General features: G+C 45.2%; 1 protein-coding gene across 1 annotated transcript in view; it reads right to left on the bottom strand.

Annotated features, from left to right (window-relative positions):
* The window catches only part of LOC119448617 (retinal-specific phospholipid-transporting ATPase ABCA4-like), a 49,238-nt gene extending 28,278 nt beyond the window's left edge, over window positions 1-20,960 (bottom strand). The window contains exons 1-11 of the mRNA XM_037711848.2: window positions 20,777-20,960; window positions 19,567-19,658; window positions 13,467-13,842; window positions 10,873-11,073; window positions 7,774-7,952; window positions 7,243-7,371; window positions 4,658-4,775; window positions 3,506-3,654; window positions 2,947-3,096; window positions 1,431-1,641; window positions 944-1,196 (exon numbers count right to left, since the gene is read on the bottom strand). Of these exons, the coding sequence (XP_037567776.2) occupies window positions 944-1,196; window positions 1,431-1,641; window positions 2,947-3,096; window positions 3,506-3,654; window positions 4,658-4,775; window positions 7,243-7,371; window positions 7,774-7,952; window positions 10,873-11,073; window positions 13,467-13,842; window positions 19,567-19,658; window positions 20,777-20,960 (2,042 nt within the window). The remainder of the gene's footprint in view (window positions 1-943; window positions 1,197-1,430; window positions 1,642-2,946; window positions 3,097-3,505; window positions 3,655-4,657; window positions 4,776-7,242; window positions 7,372-7,773; window positions 7,953-10,872; window positions 11,074-13,466; window positions 13,843-19,566; window positions 19,659-20,776) is intronic.
* Between the last annotated feature and the right edge of the window lie 419 nt (window positions 20,961-21,379).

Below are 21,379 nucleotides of genomic sequence, written 5' to 3'. Positions count from 1 at the left end.
TTCTAGATATCTTCAGACTAAATGGGCCTTGAAGATCCTGTCCGGCCAAAGGTCACTGTTTTGTACTATTGTGTTCCGGTGCGCCTCAAAGACACATTGTATCTGCAGCCATCTAAGTCTATCGCATTCACACGACGGGAACGTTAACACGGTGATTCAGTTTTAAGACTGTTTACAAGTCCTAAAAAAAGGTGTTCAAGGTTGACAAGGATTTTTGCCTGCAGATCAGACACGAATATAACCCAGAGGTACAATTTTTGGACGATGTAACGCTATCCTCATCCGGTATTCCATTCAAACCATAGCATATTGACGCATGCGCGCAGTTGTAACGATCAGGGTGACGGCCAATGCATGGGTCGTTGAGGAGCCGCAATGTGTAATCAGGTTGGTATAAAAATTCTATTCCAACTATTTCTTTCCTGCTTTGTCAGTGGTGTCCTCAGTCATTTGAGAGGTGCTCCGCCTACGTTTATCGGCAGGATTTGCCGGTCGTTAGTGGTGGATGCCAAAAAAGAAATAGATTCGAGGGATAAAAATTGTTTCTTATACCTGACTAATGCTCTAACGGAGAATAACGTGGAGTTAGTCGAACTTTCTGAAGAGCACAGGGAAAATGTTGCGAAGAGGCGGTATTATGCAAATTACTGTACGCGTGGTCTCATGAGATGCAAGACGGAAGGCAGTAATAATTGTACCGTATACGGATACCTTAGGACGACCAGAAAGACCGTCGGGAGCTAGAACAACCCGGTTCTTTATATGTCGGAGAAATCGTAAAGGTCCATGCAAGAGCAATGACACCGACGTAACAACATATGCGCGCAATCAACTCTGAAAACCAATTCGGTTCATATTTGATCTGCCTTATGAAAATAACAGTCGCCCTAAACATTGAACGACCCCCTTGTATAGAATGAGATGCGGAGTGCAGACCACTTACTTCAGATAGGCGTCCGTCATGGTCGCGACGGTCACACCGACGCCCGTGATTCCCAACCTCTGGGCGCCGTACTCCAACTGCCGGAACATATTCTCGAAGCCGTCGCAGCTGAACGTGTGCAGAGCAATTGTGACGTCACCGCTGCGCTCGTCCTCCACTGCTGCTAGAGGCGCCGTCTGACGCACGAGCTGCAAGACGCTGCCAATCTGGAAGCCCTGCTGGGCCTTGCCGATGTTGAGCTTGTAGCCCACGCCTGCGACGCACACAACAAGAATCCGGTTCAGCAAGAACTCGCTACCCTTAAGCTTGAAATCACTTGCTCTTAAGCTAACCTTCTACCACATTTTTCACAGTAAGTATGCTCTATGCTCTCATTTTGTTCTGTCAGTAGGGCTTTTCATTTCAGTAACGCAGTTTTAAACAGTTCTTGTTAAAGAAAAAGATAGCGGTTCAACGTATAGTTCTTCTCGTATAGGTATGAACCCACCACAGGCAATCTTCAGGAAGCTGGTCGAACCACTGCAGATGACCTTTCCGCTGTGCATTATGATGATCCTGTCCCCGAGAACATCCGCTTCTTCCATGTCATGCGTCGAAATGAGCACAGTCCTCTTGCCCCGGAAGCGTCCTATGAGTTTCCAGAAGTGTCGCCTCGTCTCCGGGTCCATGGCTGCTGTGGGCTCATCGAGAATGAGCAACTGGGCAAATAGTTCATTGCACGACTACGTTCAGTCACTTCGAATCATTTCGTTTACCTTGTATAGTACGTTAACGCAAATGGCAGTCTGCAGAGCTGTGTGCGCTCACACATTTTCACCGCAGGTAACCCTATTTAAAAAATCCGCCTGCCTTACATCCATTTTATGCAGTAACAGTATAGATCATATTCGTTTAATGCATGCGATTTCTCATGATCATGTCGGCTTATGAGACAGCAGCCGACCCGCCATGGTTGCTCGGTGACTAGGGCGTCGCTCTGCTGATCTCGAGGTCACGTGGACGAACGCGGCGCGGCGACCGCATTCTGATGGGGCCGGGATGCCTAAATGCTTTGTGTATCGTGCGTGGGATGCATGTTAAGAACCCCGGGTGATCAGATTTAATCAGGAGTCCTCCACTAAGGCATGCCTCATACTCAGAATGTGGTTTGGCATGTAAAACCCCATTTTGTTTTATAGCACGCATCCTAATACATCATTGCCGGCTCAATTGTTCTTGTTTTTGGTGGTGTTTGGTCGTATTGGTTCTAGCTCGACAAAACCCCGCTCATAAGCACTATAGCCATCGCCGTCATTACTTGGAGAATCTGACGTTCTTCAAGAGGAACCATTCACTTTGCGATGGCGGTGCATTGGCGTTTGTTCAGACACTGCTCGGCAAACAAAAGCCTAAACAGTGACTAAACTCACGGTATGGTTTTGTGCTCTGAAAAGTACTAGTAATCCATAGATTTTCTTTGAGAAATTACAAACGTGTAGCAAATGATTCCTCATCTCTATCTGACGCATTAAGCTCAGCTAGAATGCTTATGCGCTCGAACGATGCGACAGTGATTGAGAGGAAACTCTGAGTCTTGAGAAAGTTGGAGCCCTTAGAAGGCCTGTGCTCAGATGAGCACAGGCCTTTAAGGGCTCCAACTTCTAAGAGCTCCAACTAAGGGCTCGACATTACCAGGCCGCACTAATTATGTGTGTTGACGCCCACATCGGTTGTTGCGATATATACGGTAAGGGCATTTTCAATGTTCTTTGTGGGCTTAATCAAGCAGGTGCGAAGGGCGTATAGCACAAGCTCTATTTTGCCTAGTGCTACAAATAAAGAATGTCCGTTGTTTAACGTGGTGACATACTTCAGAAGTTCTCGCTCAACATAGCTCAACAGCTCCCAAGCAAATTCAAGTTATTTACAATTTGTTTACGTATTACCAGTCATCGTCTAAGCATAATATACAGTGAATGAATGAATTATCTAATTAATGAAAACATGGTGGACGTATCAGTTACCGTTGGCGACGACACGAGTGCCACTGCGACGCTCAGCTTCCGTCTTTGGCCGCCGGACAGTTCTGCAGGGTAGTGCAATGCCTTTTCCGTGAGCCGCAACGTTTTGAGGAGCATCTGTGCTCGCTTGGCAGGATCATCCACACCTCTTAGCTGCATTGCGTAAGAAAATATATTAACATGTTTATTTAGCGACGTGCAAGTTCATGGCATTTGCTTGAGAAAATTTTTCAAATGATGCGATGCCTTCGTGTACAGTGAGTTTTTCGGCAATTAGAATAACAAGATGGCGTCTGTGAAGAGGCACTGCATCGCCTTCCTTTTTACTTATAGTTCCGATCAAAGTTTCATATGTGTCGTCCGACAGAAAGGAAAGTGCACTTGTGAGGGAACCCTATAGGCGTTATACAGACACAACACGGGCGTAAGTACAGATAGTAGATATAGAGTGCTACAGGAGAGTGACTTTATTATGAGGCTTTAGAAGAACCGCTCTGTTCTTTGCTGAAGCAAGGACAAAGAATGTTACGTGCAGTGATACGCACACTTGACTATCCCTCACCGTCGCAAAATACTCTAAGTGCTCTTGAACAGTCAAATCGTCGAAGAAGATATCTTTCTGAGGACAGAAGCCCACTTCGCGTCGCGCTGCCTCGGTGTTGATATCCCAGCCAGCCACCATGGCTGAACCACCACTCGGCTTGAGCAATCCTGCAAGAATAAATGAAAACAAACAAAAAAACTGGATTCTCAGCTCAACTCGCAAAACACAAACAAAACTAGATGAGCGTGTTGTTGATTGTAATGATGGTAATAATTGCTACTGAACTTTTTTGTAAAATGGGGCCACGGCAATTTGTCATTTAGCCTGCGTGAGCTATTGACATGGTACCATATTGTATACTAGCATTCTGGCTGTCTTTCCTCTATCTTGTGAAATTACCTATCTATTCACTACTTAACACGGTGGGAACTTGGGCAAATCGGTTTTTCATGGTAAACTTCCAAAAGCGATTTACGGAAGGGACAAGAGTAGCGTGAAACATGACGCTACTACCCATTAGCGTTTATTGAAAGGTTAAAACAATATCATCATCATCATCATCATCATCATCAGCCTATATTTATATCCACTGCCGGACCAAGGTCTCTACCTGTGATCTCCAATTACCCCTGTCTTGCGCTAGCTGATTCCAACTTGCGCCTGCAAACTTCATCACCCTTCCCCTAGTTTTCTGCCGTCCTCGACTGCACTTCACTTTTCTTGGTATACATTCTGTAACTCTAATAGTCCATCGGTTATCCATCCTACGCATTGCATGGCCTGCCCAGCTCCATTTTTTCCGCTTACTGTCCACTAGAATATCGGCTATCCCCGTTTGTTCTCTGATCCACACCGCTCTCTTCCTGTCTCTTACACACAGGAATATAGGAAAGAATATACACATGAAGAACGATAATAAGCAGACACAAGAGATAATTTGTCGTTAACGTGCACGCGTGCCTTAACCACTTTAGCGACAACACTGACAGTGACAAGTGCACTAAATTGTGTTGGTAGCGGCATCAAAACGCTAATAGCTGGGCGAGAATGTTTTGCCGGTATGGAAAATTGAAATTTTGACATGAGTTAACCGGGCGCTAAGGGAATCATGCAGTCACTTTATATGTCCCTTGCGGATGATAGGAAGCGACATATGTATCAATCCAGTACCTGTCAGTATGCTCATGAGCGTCGTCTTTCCGGCTCCATTGTGTCCAAGCAAGACAGTCACATAGGACTTGTGGACCGACATGTTGACTCCGTCCAAGGCGGCGAGGCCGCCGAAATGCTGCAGATGATGCAGGAGCAGGGAGCGAGTAGGAGTTCAGCGCAAGTTTCTTTTTTTTATTTTTTGTCTGTTGTAGGAACAGATATGGCATCCTCCTAAAAAAGTTATATGACACATAGGCCGCGTATTTAATAATCTTATAACACATGTTTTATATGAGTTATGCATGATCATATATTATTGGATATGTGGTATATGTGTCATATAAGACTTTTTTTATATAGGATAAGAATGGACTCGTCGCCTAGAATGAGCAACTCGTTACGAATGTGCGAAGTGGTGGAGGACGTTCGCGGTACTATGCACAATTAAAATCTTGCGCAAAGAAACTCTCACTATGAAGAAATTATAATGCAGTAGAGTCGCGGCTTTAGCTGTAACTTAGCATGCCATTGAGGATGGACGTTCAATATGATAGCAATTTTGGTTGTTTAATGTCACCACTCTCATGTATTCGCTCATGAAATTACGATCGCGATTCAGGCGCTTTCAGTGTAGTCCCTTCAGATCCATGGTCCTCTTGCATAAAATAAACGCATTTCCATGCGTTCCTGAAATCAAGGGCACTATAACGTAAAATGATTTCAAACTGTTTTGATTCCAAACTCCTGGCGTCAAATTTACGTAACCACCGACGCAAGCATCGGGCGTTGACCAGCAGCGTTGTCTGAACAACCCAATCAAACACTCTCCTCGTTTATAAGAGGTCACCTTTGTTCGCTTTCAAAACCAGTAACATTGTCTACACTCAGCGGTTTTTGTTATCTAATTGGCTGACAAGAGACGAGGAGCACGCTCTAGTGGAGAGGGTTTCTATGGGGCCGAGCCAGCACAGTGAAAATAGATAACTGCATGAAGAGGGTGGTGCTGGCTTCTCCGATTGGGCCGCTTCGCCTTACTTAGCTTGCGGTGGCTGGTAGAAAATCGCGGCGGCGTGCAACGGAAGGATAATATTGCCGCTAAAACGGATCCTCAAGCAAGGAAGAGTTGGCAGAGCGATGTCGTATGCATGCCGAAAGGGCTCGATAACGTTTTACTGCCACGCAAAAAGGTTTATCATGCGCAAATAAACACATGCTCACCGGCAGGTGCGAGTAGCGAGGGCCTGAGCGATCGGCGGGCTGCCATCTTTTATTACTTTCGGAACGGGGCAGTCTGTGGCTATTCAAAAATTTTTCAGTTTTGTTCGGTATATTATTGCATTTTTTTCGCGTACACGTCACTTTGACGTGGTGAGTTTTCGCGATTTTGTGAGGTCGCGTGACAGACAGGCAAAGTGAGCGTAGCCAGAAAACATTGGACCAATAGCTGAGGGCTAATGGTGAGAAGGCGTCGAATCAGGAATGATTATCTTTTTGTGCGGTTTAATCATGCATAATCAGTGTTTACACATTATATCAGATGGGGAGCTATAGCGGTTTTCGTGACGTCGCGTGACAGACAGGCGAAGTTGGGAGTGGCCGGAAAATGTTTTGACCAATCGTGGATGCTGATTGCAGAAACTGCAATCAAAACAGTTTTGATTCATTTTACGTTATAGCGCCCCAAGTTGTGTTAAATAGTTTCCCTTCTGCATGCCTGAGGGGGAAAAAAGGCACAGTTTCAAGCGAAGGACGAATCGGTGTTAGCGACATCAAGGTATTAGAATATCATACGAAGTAAGGCTATTAGTGTTATGTACATAATAAGTTCGCTTGCTAACTATATAAGCATGTGTGGTATCAGGCGCCAAACAGCACATGAACAGTGTTCACTCCATAAGCGCGAGTACTTGTGGCCACATTACTGGCGCGATCAAGAGTTCCGGTAGCGTGGAGCACGCTCGTGCTTGTCCCAAACCGAATGTTCCGTGGTTCCGTTTTCTTTGGCAATTTCACTCTGCCACGCCTTCAAAGCTCAGCAAATCACGTGGCCTCCATCACGTCACATGACCTCCAGCGCGTGTAAACGCACCATAGCCTTAACTAATCGACATCGCTATCGTGCTAGCATGCTCACCCTCGCGCCCGAGACCGATCACGTGACCTTTAGCACTCGGCGGCCGGGCAGCGTTGCGCCTTCGCACAGGCGACAGCAAGAACGGCGTTGGCCCGATCATGCCTCGAGTGTCCGTATATAATTGCTGTCACAGTAAGGTTTCGAGCCACTTGTTCTTCTCTATTCTAAGGGGCAGTGAAATATCAAGTGCCTTCATACCTAATGCCGCTATTGCAGCTTAAACATGTAATCTCGATGAGCTAATCTCAGTCGTGAGTGGCAAATGTGATGTCAATTTGCAGTCGTAGCGAAGTTGCGAATAGCGGAATCTGTCATCGTTCCATGTAGTCAAAGTTGCATAAAAGGCTTGCAAAAGATTGTAAAGACTTCATGCGTGTTGCCGCACAGTCTCGTTTACCGAAAGATGAATTACGCGGCTATACCAGCGGTTAACACAATCACCACAGGGAATAATGCGTTGAAGCCGCACCTTGACCAGGTTCTTGCACTCCACGACAGCCGGTGTTACTGGCGGCGCTTCGAAACGATCAGCGGGAAGTGGCTCGTCCCCCTGTGTCTCCAAGTCCATCTTGACTTGACGTGGGCACCAGTACCTCGGCTGAGCAGCGAAATCCGTGAATAAGCACTATGATATAGTCAGACGAAGCACAACTTTTATAGCGTTGATACCGACTGATTAATTAATTGCTTAACGGTGCAACCAAATCAGAGCATATGAAAAAAGGATCTACCACATTACAAGAGAAAATCGACGAATCCACCATAAGTTTAAAGCACGGTATTCAATAAATATTCAGTTAGAATCACGATATATAATTGGCACTTAGCGACCGCCTAATCACACGAGCATTTATTTGTGGTTCTTCGATGCGTGTGCAATCCGTGTTGCATGGGTAACAACCGAGCACGTTTCTCCTCAACATTATTTCTCAATACCATGCCATAAGTTTTTCTTTTGACTGTCAAATTAACGCGTACAGGCTCAAAAATACATACGAACCAGCAGAGGGAACAACGGGCTCTCGGGCGTCGCGTTGGCCCAAGGCAGCACGTGCGACAGGTACCAGATGAGGACGGCCGCCGCCAGGACCATGACCCCCATCACGGCCCACACCTCCAGTATGGTGACGCTGTCGCAGCCTAGCGCGAAATCATCGACCCTGCTCCAACCAGCGTCCACTGAACGCAGCGTCGGTGCAAGGGCCGCGCTTGTCTAAGATCATAGGTCGTTAATATTCTTGTTATTGATCATATGCGAGTTTTAGTAGAGCGAAGGCCAAGTGTGTCCGAATAGTGTCATAACTAAAACTTCAGGAAAAATTCCTTTTTCCTTACGTTCTTATATTTTAGTGGCGCATATGTTGTGCCTATGAATGCCTATTTTGATGTCGGTGCCTATATTGGATGTTAATGGTCTAAAAATTCATTTTTCTTCCAAGTTTTCACCTAGCCTCGTCTTGTTTATAATGCTCTCACCCGGCGGGGAACTTGGCTGAAGCAGCGTATTATTAAACAAATACATTGCCGGTGTAAATCTGCTCATGGGAAACCTTGGTAAGCGTGTACCACAGCGAAGTGGGATAATACCGGAGTAGGCCACATGTAGCCAAAGCAACGGAAGTCTCACAATGACCACTATAGATGTTAAATATACCTGACTTCATAAATACGGTATGTCGCTACATTGCACGAATGTTATTCTCGTTACTGTCAACAGTCATCGTTAGATGAGTTCAGCCGTACTGTTAATAACAGTGTTGCAGAAGACTTGAGTATCGCTGTGAAAAGGGCTCAAACTGCTCTACACGACGATACACTTGAAGGTGACCTAGCGAACTTGCACGATCACTTCACGTTTTTAGCCGACATCGTAAAGAAAGTTGAATGTTCGGGAACAGCTCTAACCTGTAATGCGGGGCTCCTCTTGAACCTTCAGGAAAGGCTCACCCCAATCCGCCTGTTGCCTGTTTCTGAGAGCTAGTTCGAAACTTAACGCGCCTCGGACGAAAAACCGGAGCTTTTGCTAGATAAAGAATTGTCGAAGGTACTGACAGGTGAACATTATGCATTTCAAGAGGGCATTGGACCATTGAACGTTCCGATGTATAAGCGTCTGCCGCTATATTCAGTGTATGTTAAGCGTGTTCCTTTTCGGCATACAAACTAAGATACTCAGTAAAAACGGCACTACATCAAGCCTGTTTTTTTATATTGTTTTATATGTGACGCATCTCTGTCACTGCTTTTGCAGCTTTTCTTGTGGTGCCTAGTCACACTTGTTTTCAGATAAATCTTGTAACCTACACAACTTGCCTCATTCTATTTTGTCAAAAAGATAAAATGAATATCACAAAACTGGGATTTAGTGGGCTGTGTTCCTTATAAAATGCTAAGTTCTCTTTAACTGAGCCTATATGTGGCCTAAAATACAGTTCTTGGCTCTTATATATGCCTTAAATGAGAGCTTTTAGAGCCTGTTATATGCGCCTAAAACAGCAATTTTTTTATATTTCCTACACATCCGGTGCCTAGTCATGGCCAAGCAAGCACGTGTCAGGGAGTGGGAGGTACTCGGGAGTGTCACTTGCCCCGTAAGCTTGCCCCGCAACGCAGGTGTATGTGTGGTATAAACAATGTCACATTCAGGCTCGCGAGTACCGTCCCAAATCACTGCGTCCGCACAACAAATATTTGTGTGTATTAAAAGTTCCGCCCAATTCCTCACCCCCTACCAAGCTGGTCTTCTTTCTGGGGTTTTACGCGCCAAAACCAGTTTTGATTATGAGGCACGCCGTAGAAGAGGGCTCTGGATTAATTTTGACCACCTGGGGTTATTTAACGTGCACTACAACGCAAGCACACGTTCGTTTTTACATTTCGGCTTCACCGAAATGTCGCCGCCGCGGCCGGGTTTCGATGAGCGTTACACCGAGGAGTACCTGGCCGCACCGCACACAATGTTTACATGACGCTTTCTAGTGCAAAATAAGTGAATTTGGACAGAGTTATACAACAGATTTGTTTAGTACCGGTGTGTTTGTTATCGGCTGTCATCATTGGCAACACACTAACTGCTTGACCATCGTGGAGGCTTCTTTACAAAACGTACATATTTTATTGTGCTGCTGTATGTCTGACAGAATTTTTAAGATGGTATTTTTGAAGAATCTTTCTATCTCGCGATGCAAGTTTGAACACTTTTATCAAACTTCAACACTAGGACATCAAAAATAAGTAGGCTAATTGGTTTCTCAAGACTGGCCAAGAATCGCAAAGGTCGACCACATCGCTAAACTGGTTCAAGCATCGCATGCCATTCTTGCAAAGACTACGAAAAAGTGGCAGAACTAAAGATTAGAAGGGGGCGTAAGCAGTAATCTTGATCGCAGAAAGAAGTAGTTGCACACGATGCAATGCAAGTACACTGCAACACGTACATGAAGAATGAGGCGACCTGCAGGGCTCGATGTTTTGTCAGACACTACGACACCAAGTGATAGAATATGAAGCCACAGAAAACATAGCGGAAGATAATTGTTACGTTTCAACTAAATCTGGACATAACCAGGTAATGAAAAATGAAAGTCTACAAAAAAACTTGCCGCAGGTGAGAACCGAAGCCACAATCCCCCGCATTACGTGTGTGATGCTATAACAGTTAAGTTATACCGTGGCGCCATCTGTCCGACACTTTCTCCGGTATTTCTGTTCAATATTAGCCCTGGGAGGGTAAGCCAGCGCCAAGGCGGCGGATGTGAAACGCCCATTAGAGACCTTCGACTAAAGACCACTTGATACTTGAAGCGCTACCCGCCGTTTTTGCTTAGTGGCTATGGTGTAGGGCTGCTAAGCACGAGGTTGCGGGATCGAATCCTGGCCACAGAGACCGCATTTCGATGGGGGCGAAATTCGAAAGCACCCATGTACTTAGATTTAGGCGCAAGTTAAAGAACCCCGGGTGGTCCACATTATTCCTGAGTCCCCCACTATGGCGTGCCTCCTAATCAGATCGTGGTTTTGGCACGTAAAACCCCAGAATTTATTACTTGAAGCGCATTTACTTCTCAAAATCGACGTGTCAATGTTGGTTTCGACTCACATTCGAAATCGGCAAAGATGCAAATGATCTTCATGACGGTAGCCATGGCAAAGTTCGGGTAGGCGCACTTTCGCAGCTTGCTAAACCTGTCTTCCATCAGGTAGTCGCTCAATGGTGCGTTCGACAGGAAGCTGAAGTTGTCGGCATCACAGATGGGCAGGATAAAGTACACTCCAAATCCCACCAGCATCGCCCATCGCCCTGCAAATGATATGGGCATAATCTGGAGAGGACGCGCGACTGCGTATTTCATACGGCGCAGCTGTTGATTGGCAGCCAGTAGTGGACGCCGGAATGACCGATCTGAGCACAGCGCTGCCTAATACTTTCAGTTTTTGGATCTATACCCATGAAGCTGTCCTGACACGCAAGTAAATGAATCACTTTCTTCAAGACACCGCTACAGTTCAGCCTTAGCAGGTTTTCAACATGCTTAGGCTGCAACGGCATTCGCCATCTATGCTGATTGCACATGGCAAATATTTGTTTAGTTTAGACGTGTAACTATTTTTTTTAGATGTCCGATGCTATATTTCATTTACTGGCCATGTAAGCTCGCTAGCTGAGCAGTAATAGCTGGCCCGAAACGCTGAATACGACGAGCTCACCACAGTGCTGACGCCTCAGCGTGTTAGCACCCCACTGAAACCATTGTGTTAGTATTGTGATCTGAGAGTTAACAGAACACAGGTCCTTCATAGGGGACAATCTAAACTGCAGGAGTACGACTTCCAGTGCTGCTTCCTCACCATCGCTCAGTAAAAGGAGGTCAGCGTATGCTTAAGACGTTCAGAAAAAAAATATGCTCAAGTTCAGCATCACCGAAAAAGCCATCGGGTGACGTACCTGCGTGCTTACGCTTTTCATTTTTTTTTTTTTTTTGCTACGTCTACAGTTCTTTCAGAGCACATGTCATTTCTTTCTTATGCGGATAAACGAATATGAAAATATTTCACTAAATCCTATAAGTCTGCATATTCCACCATCAAACTTACTCATCCTTGTAGCTGAACTTTCACTGCTTTATGTTTGTGAGTTATATGTAGCAAGATAAAGAAGCCACTTCTGGTTGAAATTAAACCCCGGCTTCTCATTCCCGCATTTTGCACACATGTGTTTAGCTGGAGCGTCAAGCGAACAAAGAAATGAAACACATTGAAACTTGGCGTATTTCGGCACGACTGCGGAAGTAACGATCAGTTATCAAATCGTCTTTATACTAGATATTTTGGGATTTGTGATTTTGTGATTTTATGACCGTGATAGTCGATACCTTCGATCATGTGTCGCGTACTGCTTTCACAGCACTATGGTGCTGGAGTTTTTGTGTTGATTTATGTACTCTGCAGTTACATGTACACAAAAACTTGTTCAATCGATAAGTTAAGGCAATTTAGTGTTGCTCGTTTTGTGACTGTTTCCGCGTGTTGGTTCGGATACTTAAATTGATCTAGAAAAAAAAACCAATACACATTTTTCAATAAACCGATAAACACAGTTTATGGGTTTATGAAAAACGTTCCTAGCACGTCGGTAAATTTTGATCACTAGCAACGTGAAACGGGCACAGGAAGTAATACGTTAGATCGTAGAATCCTGTGCAGGTAATCCGTTCCTTTTCTCCTGCATTGGTATCCTCGTTTTTCACGTCAGTGTTGATAATAGCCCTCGTTACTTTACATTGACTGTGAAAAAAAGAGTAATGACCGTCGTTATAGTTAACCGCTAACTATATCCATTCCTACTTCTAGCCATGACGAGCGCTTATATGACTCACCGCATAACCAGTACTTGACTCCCGCAATGTAAATACAGCAAGTGTGCCTCCCTGAAGACTCTACAGCCATAGTGAGAATGGTTAAAATATTGTACAGTGCTTACGAAATGAAACGCGTCACTTTAGAAATAACCAATACGCTTATCTTCGTTCCTCCCATCTCCAGTTCGTGTTGCATCGGTGTAGGTTTCTATCCTACGGGTAGATGAGAGTGCACGCCGCCTTTCGAGACCAGATGTGTACTGACGTCACGTTGTATCCACGAGTAACGGCGCTAATTAGATGGCCTATTGAAAATTACCCTCTCGTCACTCATTCGGTGAGTACTCTACATCTGTCTTTCCAGGGCCTGTAATAGCGGCTCCATTGACGCGGGCCCAAAAGTTTATTACGTGGCGATGACGTTCGTTCAAATTTGGAGCTTTATCCAAGCTCACGCGAGCGAAATCAACATCGGCTTTGCGAACTGAATTTTGTGACTATGAAGAGAGAGCACTCATTGGCACATATTTCGGAGAACAAGCGCGAATTCTGCATCATGTGAGGTCCCACCCCGAAATAGATGTACATCATTTCCAGTTGCCAGTTCTATCCCTGGCCAGAAGCACCGTAAACTGTCGTCATAAACGTAAACCTTCTAGACAACTTCAGTCGTACAGTCATCTCTAGACGTGTCAACGAAGCTTCGATCGGCTAGAGGAGTCCCTGAGTGCCACATGAGTTGTCCCCCCCCCCCCTTTTTTTTTTGTTTTTGTAGATCAAGTGGTAGATGAAACAAGGACGGGCGCAAACGGACAGCTCAACAATGCATACGCACCGAAGGGAACCAAGCAGGCGACGAGCATTGCGAGCGTGGTGTGCGACACGTGGAAAATCAGGAAGTTTGCCAGAAGCAGTGCCACGTCAACGTGCTGGACGTAAGGCACGTCCAGGAAGTCCAGGCTGACGGCTTGGTATTGCGCCTCTTTGTTCTTGACCTTCTCGGACCCGTCTTCTTCGTCCTCAATCTGCAAGGCGAGCCAGGCGTATCTCGCCTCCTTCGCGGTCAAACTTGGCGGTGGCCGAAAGTCTTCGACGCTGAAGTAGATGACGAGTAAGGTACAGGCGCCTTCCGCCAAGGCCACGACGAGAGCAGAACAGAAATGTCCCATCCAGAACTGCGCCGTCGTCAGACCCATGAGTCGCTGGTGCTCCTGCCAGCAGGGACGCGGCGACAGAACAACATAGAAGCTTCAATGTATTCTAGCTGCTATAGTCCATTATAGTGCGTTATCCCTCGCCTATAACATTAAAGAGATACGATACCGTGATACGAGACTCTCTGCGCATGCACCGCTTCTCCGCGGAACCAAAATTAAAAAATTAAAATAAATTATGGGGTTTTACGTGCCAAAACCAGTTCTGATTATGAGGCACGCCGTAGTGGGGGACTCCGGAAATTTAGACCTCCTGGGGTTCTTTAACGTGCACCTAAATCTAAGTACACGGGTGTTTTCGCATTTCGCCCCCATCGAAATGCGGCCGCCGTGGCCGGGATTCGATCCCGCGACCTCGTGCTCAGCAGCCCAACACCATAGCCACTGAGCAACCACGGCGGGTTCCGCGGAACCAAGCTAAAGCCGATCGAGATCAATGCTTTAGCACACCGGCATGGTATGGCGTGCTAGAAGACCATTGAATGAAACTTATGATGCCATTGATAGTTGGGTATTTAGAGCGTTCTGCATCGCCAACACATCACCAAGTTTAATGCTGTTCGCCATCTGCTACTATTAAAACGTTTTCCAGGCAAACATATCTAGGCCAAGCTGCATCAAAACAGATGACTGATCTTATTCATAATGACAAAACTACCCTTATTTTTTTCTCAGCTTTAAATTGAAAAAAAAAGCGATGGTTTATTTCCGCAGTTATTTACGACGCGGATCAAGTAGGATGGACCCTTTCAGAATTGAAGCAGGTGGTCTGTGCTGGTCTGGGCACTGCCATGTTGTTAGTAAAGGCATATATGGTGCCCGAGCTAACGTTACCAAAGGTGTTCAACGAAGAGAATTACAAAAAAAACACGGTGCAACATAAGATTTTAAGACCTACGGTTTTCGGTTGGCTGAATGCTGACGACTGAACTCCGTAGGTTTTGTAATTGTACCTTTCACTGGGCGTTTTAAATATTTTTTCGGTGTATAGCTTGGTATAGCACACGGTACAATCGCGGCATCATGCTGCGGTAATCAACAGTAATAGACGTGCATGCACAATGAGCCCAACGTACTACGTATTACGATAAGATATTTCGTGCCACGCAAAGCCAAAAATGTCTTCTGTTAAGGACTGAATTGTGTTTTACAGCCAAGGTCCGTAGGGGAGTTCCACAGTGGTCTTCCTGAGGCCACGGTCACTGCGGCCTTTTAATGGTGGCGCCTTTGGGACACCTAGCAGGTACAGGCCTATTGTATAAGAATGGTGCTGGCGCAGTAGAGACATTGCAACATACACGAACATGTGTCGGTTATAGCGGAAGTATACAAGTACTGTACTCGGATATATTGAAACGTTTGAAAACACTCTTGTACAGATTTCAAGCTGTGGCAAACAAGATAACTTACTAAGGATGTGAGAACTCCCTTACGCAGCTCCGCTGTCTTCGAGATGTGTAGTCTTAAGTGTGTCTCTCTTTTTTTTTTTTTTTTTTTTTGCAGTGATAACATAATCCAGGTAACTTGTAGTGCATGGAAGCCCAAATTTCAGTACGACCAATGTCTGCTGTGATATATACACTGGCTGGCGTTCCAACCAGAATTATGATTTAATTAAGAGCTTAAATGACGACTTCTATTGAATTCTGAAAGATACCGCGAAAGCGAAAATCAGAAAATTTTTTGACAACCCATTACTCGCGGCCGTGGCCTTAAGAATTGGGCACTATTTGCCAGTAACCTCCTCAGGTTTTTAAAATCGAGTTAGTTACTTTTTAATTATTGAGCGTATTATAGATATGTCGCAATATATGAACTCACGGAGCTGAAGTGAAGAGGTTCAGCAACTCTCCCCCTTCCAATTAACAGCACTTTCCTGTTCAAGACCTTTCGCTCATTTGTAGCTTCTTGAAGCACACTTTCTTGGACATTTTAGGACACATCTTATCGCTTTGAGAATAGGATTGTAGAATGCGTACTCGAGCGTCTCTGTACAATTCTAATCGACGAGATACCGAGACATGAGACAACTGCTATTAGATAGTTACTTCCAGTCTTTAGCTATCATCTGGTCCCAGAGTAAATGTTCGGGAGAGACGCTGAAGGGGGCTCAAATTGTTCGAATATATTTTTTTGAGGTAAAAGGCAACTCGCTTGTGAATCAGGCAGCACGGCAGGACTACTTTGAGATACAAACAGTATCATTACCTTGAGACCTGACTCTATCTCGTTGGTGATCTCGCTGATTCTCCACACCAGCGGCAGGCAGAACGCGAGAGACAGTGCGAAGAAAAATCCGTTCCGATAGCGGGGTATGTCCAGGAAGGGGGGCTTCACAGGCATTGAACGGTAGATGAACTAAATAAATAGGGAGAAACATCGTTTAACTCCTTACCGCATGGTGCGCAATGTATATTATACACATGGAACAACTTCTCTCAAGCAATTAAATACATAGCGACCGTAGATCTAGAAATAATTTGCGCAGTTATGTTTTCTTCGAAAAATGTATCGTGGCAGCTCGTCACACAGTGTGCAAGAAGTTTGCAAATGAACAGATTTTCTTTCCCAACATATACACCTCAAGTCAGCGCACAAGAATACCAGTGAATTTTGTACTATATATTAGTCTACCGCAATGTGTTTATTTTAAAAAGTCGTAGGTTCGCCCGAAAGGCGAAACATCAATTGCGATAGCAAATTTGTAGAGCGCGATGCGGAGTAGCGATAATTTATTTATCGGCTGCATAAACTTGGACACATACGCTTAATAACTGAATTATCAAGCATGGTATCAGCGCGCACAAACAAACATGAATCGATCACACTCGATGACCGCAGACAACCACTGTCAAAACGCTGGCTTGAGCAAGCTCGGCGGCAGCAGTGACCGAAGGTTTGTGCGGTCCATCGCTTCAACGGAAACTGAGCGGCGAAAGCACAGTGCATACAAAGGTAAGACACGTGTGGAGATTGCTTTCAAGATACGGTGAGCGTGACAGCCCGCAGCCGCGCAAAGTACACGTACGCAGTTGGTGGCAGAGTAGAAGCCGCGCCCCCTCCCTCCCGCGCTGCCTTCCGGCTTTCCTCCTTTCGCGTGGGAGATTGAGTCGACAGTTCCTCTTGCACCCGGATGCAAGATACGCATTTGGTGCCGCAGCTAAACGTCGCCTCCCCTCCCTACCAGCCCCCCATGGCTTTTTGCACGACGGCAGATTTCGCGTTTTCTCTCCGCTGTGCGTTCGCTCTCCGTGAAAGCGCGCGTCGCTCGCGAGCTTTTACTCACACGTACAGCATACGGCGCGCGGTGACGATTTTATCGCCGTCGGACTTTATACAGAAGCTCACGGCGACGACGACGACGACGGCGACGGCAGAAATGCGCTTGGGGTGTCCATATAGTTGCTATCGCAATAAAACGTTAAGGTAGTTTCGTGAGGCAAGCACTTATCCCGTATGATAGAGCATGCAGCTTTGGGTTGTTTTTTGGGGGACAGCACACATTTGTTTCCTCACGAAATAGAAAACTAATTTCGTGCCAAAATATACCGTTTGTAGGGGCTATACTCTTTCTTAGCACCATTATTTGTGAGTAATTGGTCAGAAAATGAAAATTCTATCAGTTTTAACGATGACGATAGTGTGGGAGGCTGCTGTGTTCCAAGAGGTAACAACAACCGCTACAAATAATCCCCGGTGGAAAAAATAGCAAGGTTTCCTTCCATCCCACGTCAACCTCTTAAAGACAATGCAAAGCAATACTTGTCGGCTCAAATATTAATGCTATAAAGCAGTCAATCGACGATGACATGATCAAATTTTAAAGAAACGTGTACCAGCTAGAGCTGCGGAATTACACTTCATTTTATAAAGCAATATTTCAAGCGTTATCGATGGTTCTAAAGATTCTTGCATGTATTTTTGTTTGCAATTTAAAGGCCATTCGGCATGGTCATAAAATTTATGTGCAACTGCATGGTATATAATATACGAGTATGATACGCGACATATTTGACTCATAAAATTGCAAGCAAGCGTTTCTTGGGAAAACTGACATTTTTTAGGCATATATGGAATAAAGAAAGGGTTGTCTGATTCCTTCTTCCGAGAATAAAATTTACACAGTGACGAATTAGGATAACATGATTCTAACAACTCACATGGCGTAGTGGAGGGCTGCGGATCTTATCAGAACGTTTTAATGTTACTCGACTGCTATCATGAGGCATGCATGCGTCGTTTAGGGCCCACCCACGCATGAACTGGGTGGGGCAAGTGGGAATTAGCAGCGCACGTCGAGATGGCTGATCACTCGTCGAGCTTTGCTGGGCCCCATAATTTATTATATTATTCAGATCAAGTTGTGAATCACACCAGACGAAACATCTTTGACTATGCTTTGTGAAATATTTCTAAGAAGGGTATCATTTCACGCAGTTGCAGCTTTACCATCGCAGTCCCTTTCACTTTCCAGTCCTTCCCATGCATTACCTTCCACGAGGAGTTGTCGTAGCCGTTAATACCTGATAAAACATTTTGCCACTACACCAGCTTTCTATATAACTTAGCCATTCATACTGAAGTCGCGAAACAGGAATATAGGCATAGCAATCTTTTTTCAATGCTCTCTGGCATCGTTGCTCAATAGTTCACCGAGCGTGCCCTCATTGTGAGGGTCTGACCTTGCTTGCGCCTCTGCAGTACGCTTCCGCGAAATATGGTAATTGCAATTGTGCTGTCCAGCACAGTAGTTTGCGCTACTACCTACTGATGGAAAACATGCAAATGCAAGGCGCTATTTTTATCTGTGGGACAAATGAAGAAAACAGCAACGTCTTTGCATAAATGCAGCTGCAACATTGCGTAAATATTCATCATGCTTTGTGACATTCATCCATTACCCCCTGCTGCCATTGTAGTCTTCTGGACTCATGAGAGAAAAACATACGTTTATGTTTGCGATAATGTTGTTAGCTGGGCACGTTGACATGACAACATCGTATGGTAGACGACAGAAGCACGATACAAGGACTATGGTAAATGGGCAACGCTGATGCTGTGTTGGTTATTGTTAGTCTTTGTTCCATGTTCGCGTTATTTACCTAATTACCGCAATTATGTTTCTATTGCTGAGATGTACGGTGGCTCCCAGTGGTACCGTACGAAACGTTCATTCTAACAAAATTTTTGACGAGTTCAAAACTGCCCGACCTTGTAAACGTATGAATTCCAAAATCCCATAGTCTATAGATTCGAGTAGACTGCTATTTACTTTTATAGACTTATCTGTCACCATATCAACTATAAAGTATACGGGCCGTCCGAATACATAAGACACTGCCAAGTTAACTTGCAGTGAACACATTGCAGCTCGTAGACTTCCAACAAGTTTGTAGGCCCTGTTCTCAGACATTAGTCAACAGAAAATCCGATGGTACAGAGCCTGTGCTCAGACAGTTCATATAATTGGTAATAAAAAAGTACTCACTTTAAAAAAATTGTCTAAATAATTTCACGGAAAGGGTACAGATTATTTCCTCTAAATTGTATCAACTAAGTTTTCAGGGGGGAGACCGGTGTTCTCACAACTTCAACTAGGGCGACATTTTTAAACAGATAACACATGTTTTTCCCCTTTGTTTAGATAAGACTAAATACAAAGCGAACATATAAGCATAAATGACATTGGCCCACCCAAAGCTAACACATTTTCGCATTCACCATTTCTTCCGCTTCGGGCGCAGTCCTTTTGGTTTTCCTTTGCAGGGTCATGTGCACCTCGTCAATCGTTGTCTGTGCTGCCAAGACTAGATCTGCAGGACAGATAAGAAACAACATTCAGCGTAAAGGCACGAAGGAAGTGTAACAGGGATGTTTTTAGGTTATGCAACAAGTGTATAGTTATGATATGTAGGGCGAACGTGCATTATGTGCACAGTATGTAAATGCGGAATCATATGCCACATAAAAAGGTTGAACGACATGGACATTCAAAAATTTGTTAAGTAGAACATTTTTATTCCTGTTATGGGGAAGCATTTATTACCAGTTCACTGGGAGAAACATACACGCAACTATTGCGAAACACTTGTGTGGCCTGCGACTAGCAGTGCGGATATATTTCGAGTGATCCGCCCGTTGCCTGCTGCTTGTGACCGGCGTTCTGCAGTTATCAAACGCGGCTTGAGTAGAACGTGCACTCAGCGTGAAATAATCCTTTATATTATTTCTCGACTTTTCTTTGTGGATGTTTGCTCGCGATTGCACGATCTCCACATATCAACACATGCAGATATAATTTCCCAATGTTAGAGTTAGCTCCTAACTGTAGACCTGGCTTCCTTGCAATGCAGTTTGCTGAGCTATCACAATAAGTCGTTTTCTTTGTAAATTTATGCACAGTTCCTGAAGTTTAATTGCTTCGAAGACATGGCTCTTGTGAGGGAACCACGTGCAGCACTAAAGAAAATGCAAAGTGCTCAGGTTTGCAATAAGTCTTGATTTGAAAGTAACCAGTGCCGCCCTAAGTATATAAAAATGTGTGACGTTGGAAGGGCATTCCGAATTAGGAAAACGTATGTGGAATAATGGTGGTGACTACGATCACAAAAAAAATGTTATTTAAGCGTTTACTCTTGTGGGGAAAGTTTGGGCCTAAGAACCGTGACCTAAACTGAACATTAAACAACCAAGCCAAAAAATTTGCAACAATGCATAAAGGACTTGCAAAGCCAGTTATTTGCGTTTTCAGAAAATAGTTAAAAATTGCATTCTCAAGTGTCTTTGCGTGCCCAAAAACTAAAACCCCATTGTCCGCCTTTTGCATAATTTTTTTTTGCGCTTTTCGTACGCCTGGTCGATAGCGTCTCATAACTTTTGGTCCCCTGTTTCTGAAACTCCCACTAATAACTTTTTCGCTACGAGCACTCACCCACGAATCGGCGGCGGCTATCGTTGACGATCGCGCCCTCTGCAGTGTGAGAAGCCAGGTAAGCTACCCCGTCCAGCGGAGATGTCTCTGGCGGCAGCTCCTCCGGCGGCATGTAGTAGACGAGGCTGTACGAGAGGTTTCCGTCTGCCCTTTCCTGCTCCGTGTCCCAGAACTGTACGCACATAATTTCGTAGCCCGGCGCTCGACCAGCCCTAGCGCCACTCAAGCCACTCAAGTGTCTGTCGACTAGGGCCTGCAAGCATGACTCAGGAACGTCGTCCTTGTCGTCCACTTTTTCCGGGGTTGGAAGTCGTCCGTATCCACTCTTGAAGCGGAGCCGGTCTGTGAGCCACGAGCGACCGATGCCGCTGACGGCCGATCGTCGGTGAAGATTGTACCCGCTGCCTCGGCCATACGAATGCACTTGACGTTAGCGGCAGGGAGAGAGAGAGGGGGGAGGGAAAAAAATGACGCTGCCTGTACAGTTTAAAATCTGAGGCTATGCACCCAACTTCAATTCGAGCAGCACCGCCAGGGGCTCTGGATTCAGAGGATGGGGATCGCAGCGGAACCGAACACACCTACTCGTTCATTGCAGAAGAG

Source organism: Dermacentor silvarum, chromosome 4, assembly GCF_013339745.2.
Source record: "Dermacentor silvarum isolate Dsil-2018 chromosome 4, BIME_Dsil_1.4, whole genome shotgun sequence".
NCBI lineage: Eukaryota > Metazoa > Arthropoda > Arachnida > Ixodida > Ixodidae > Dermacentor > Dermacentor silvarum.
The sequence above is the reverse complement of the archived record's forward strand: the minus strand, read 5'-3'. Positions and strand labels throughout refer to the sequence as shown.